Source organism: Blennius ocellaris (genome assembly GCF_963422515.1).
Source record: "Blennius ocellaris genome assembly, chromosome: 13".
Taxonomy (NCBI): Eukaryota; Metazoa; Chordata; class Actinopteri; order Blenniiformes; family Blenniidae; genus Blennius; species Blennius ocellaris.
In genome coordinates, this window is record NC_137662.1 from 3,051,654 (window position 1) to 3,054,051 (window position 2,398).

Consider the following 2,398-nt stretch of genomic DNA (forward strand, 5'->3'; position numbering starts at 1 on the left):
CAACTTCTAGACTGGATCAAGTGCATGCTGACTATGTGGGCTAATTTCCTAGTATTTCCAGACCTTCCTTTTCTATCGGGACCTTTGTATGTTTACTGTCTTGTTCTGAAGGCTCAAGTAGAATAGAATCTTAATGATTTATCCTCGAGGCAATTTTCTTTATAAGATGAAATGTTGGTTTCGGCATCATTTATAGAAAGCCACTACAAAAAGGCCAAAGAACCACATGTACAATGATGCATCGATCTTTCAATCAACTCTTGTCTTTTGTCGTCAGGGTGTGAAGATGTCTGCTGCCAGTCCAGATCAGTTCCTGTGCTCCATCTGTCTGGACGTGTTCACTCATCCAGTCTCCACACCATGTGGACACAACTTCTGCAACCAGTGCATCACTAAACACTGGAACTCCAAGGTCATATGTGACTGTCCCCTGTGTCAAGAGGTTTTCTACAAGAGACCTCAGCTCAATGTCAACACTTTGCTCTCGGAGGTTGTTGCTCAGTTCAGACATGAAGCTGAACACAAAGCCAGCAGCAGCTCAGAGCAACAAGCTGCCAAACCAGGACAAGTTCCCTGTGACGTCTGCACTGGAACCAAAGTGAAGGCCCTCAAGTCCTGCCTGGTGTGCCTGGTCTCCTACTGTCAGACTCACCTGGAGCCTCATCTGACAGTGTCAGTCCTGAAGAAACATCAGCTAGTGGAGCCTGTGGAGAACCTGGAAGGCAGGATGTGTCCGAAGCACCAGAAACCTCTGGAGCTGTTCTGTAAGAGCGAGCAGACGTGTGTCTGCATGATGTGCAGTGTTTTAGAGCACAAGACTCACCAGCTTGTTCCTCTGAGTGAAGAATGTGAAGGGAAGAAGACGGAGCTGAGGAAGACTGAGGCTGAAATGCAGCAGATGGTCCAGAAGAGACGAGTGAAGATCAAGGAGATCAAAGAGTGTCTGAAGAAGAGTCAAGCTGCTGCAGACAGAGAGAAAGCAGAAGGTGTTGAGGTGTTCGCTGCTCTGATGCAGCGTGTTGAGAGAGATCTGAACCAGATGATGGAGAGAATGGAAGAGGAAGAGAAAGCCAGAGAGAAACAGGCTGAAGGTCTCATCAAACATCTGGAAGAGGAGATCAGTGAGCTGATGAAGAGGAGCTCAGAGGTGGAGCAGCTCCTTCACTCTGAAGACCACCTCCACCTCCTCCAAGGCTTCTCCTCCCTGAAAGCTGCTCCACCCACCCAGGACTGGACGGAGGTCAGCATCCCTCCATCATCCTATGAGGGGACTGTGGTGAGAGCTGTGGCTCAGCTGGAGGAGACTCTCATCAAAGACATGAAGAAGAAGCTGTTTGATCCTGAGCTGAAGAGGAAGCAGCAGTTTGCAGTGGATGTGACTCTTGATCCTGATACAGCTCATCCTCATCTCATCCTGTCTGATGATGGAAAACAAGTGAGTGATGGTGACGTGTGGAAGAAGCTTCCAGACAACCCAGAGAGATTTTCTTTTTATCCTTTTGTTTTAGGAAAACAGAGTTTCTCTTCAGGTAAATTTTACTTTGAGGTTCAGGTTAAAGGAAAGACTGAGTGGGTTTTAGGAGTGATCAAAGAGTCCGTCACCAGGAAGGGAACGTTCACACTGAGACCTGATAAAGGTTTCTGGACAATATACTTGATAAATGGAAATGAGTACTGGGTTAATAAAGAGCCTTCAGTTCGTCTCTCTCTGAGGTTTGCTCCTGAGAAGGTGGGGGTGTTTGTGGATTATGAGGAGGGTCTGGTCTCTTTTTATGATGTAGAAGCTGCAGCTCTGATCACCTCCTTCACTGGCTGCTGCTTCACTGACAAACTCCTCCCATTCTTCAGTCCCTGGTTTAATGATGGTGGTAAAAACTCTGCACCTCTGATCATCTGTCCTGTCAATCAAACTGTCTGATCAGTTTTCATCATGAAACGTCACCAACAATGAACAAAGTGGTGAGAAAGTGACGATTCACTATGATCCATGGTGAACAACTCTAGGATTTCACTGAGCAGCAGTTTGTACCTAAAGAAACGTTCTGACAGTTTGTCCTAAACAAGTAAAGATCTGATGGAAGAGGAAACTGAGCAGTCAGATTCATGACATGTTTGACTCAATCAGGAAATTGTTCATGTGTTTGTTTTAGAGCTTCATGAGCAGGAATCTTTCAGTCTGTGTGTCTTCAAGCTGCAGAGTCACAACATGAACGCACACGTTTTTCTCTGCAGCTTCAAAGCTTCTTAACGGCGACATTTAATGTGAAGATTTTACAATCCAATGTAACAGTTTGATGGAACAAGTATAAAAAAACCTTTTTATTAAAGTTTTCATTTATGTAGGATGATTAACACGGTGTGTTCAAATGAACGGGTTGAAAGGTAGGAGGTTTGTCCC

General features: G+C 45.5%; 1 protein-coding gene across 1 annotated transcript; it reads left to right on the forward strand.

Moving 5' to 3' along the window:
• Positions 1-286: 286 nt before the first annotated feature.
• LOC308138847 (E3 ubiquitin-protein ligase TRIM21-like) lies at positions 287-1,918 on the forward strand (the record flags this gene model as incomplete). Its single annotated transcript, XM_080508122.1, has 1 exon — positions 287-1,918. One exon carries the CDS (start codon positions 287-289, stop codon positions 1,916-1,918), a length of 1,632 nt encoding a protein of 543 aa, XP_080364248.1.
• Between the last annotated feature and the right edge of the window lie 480 nt (positions 1,919-2,398).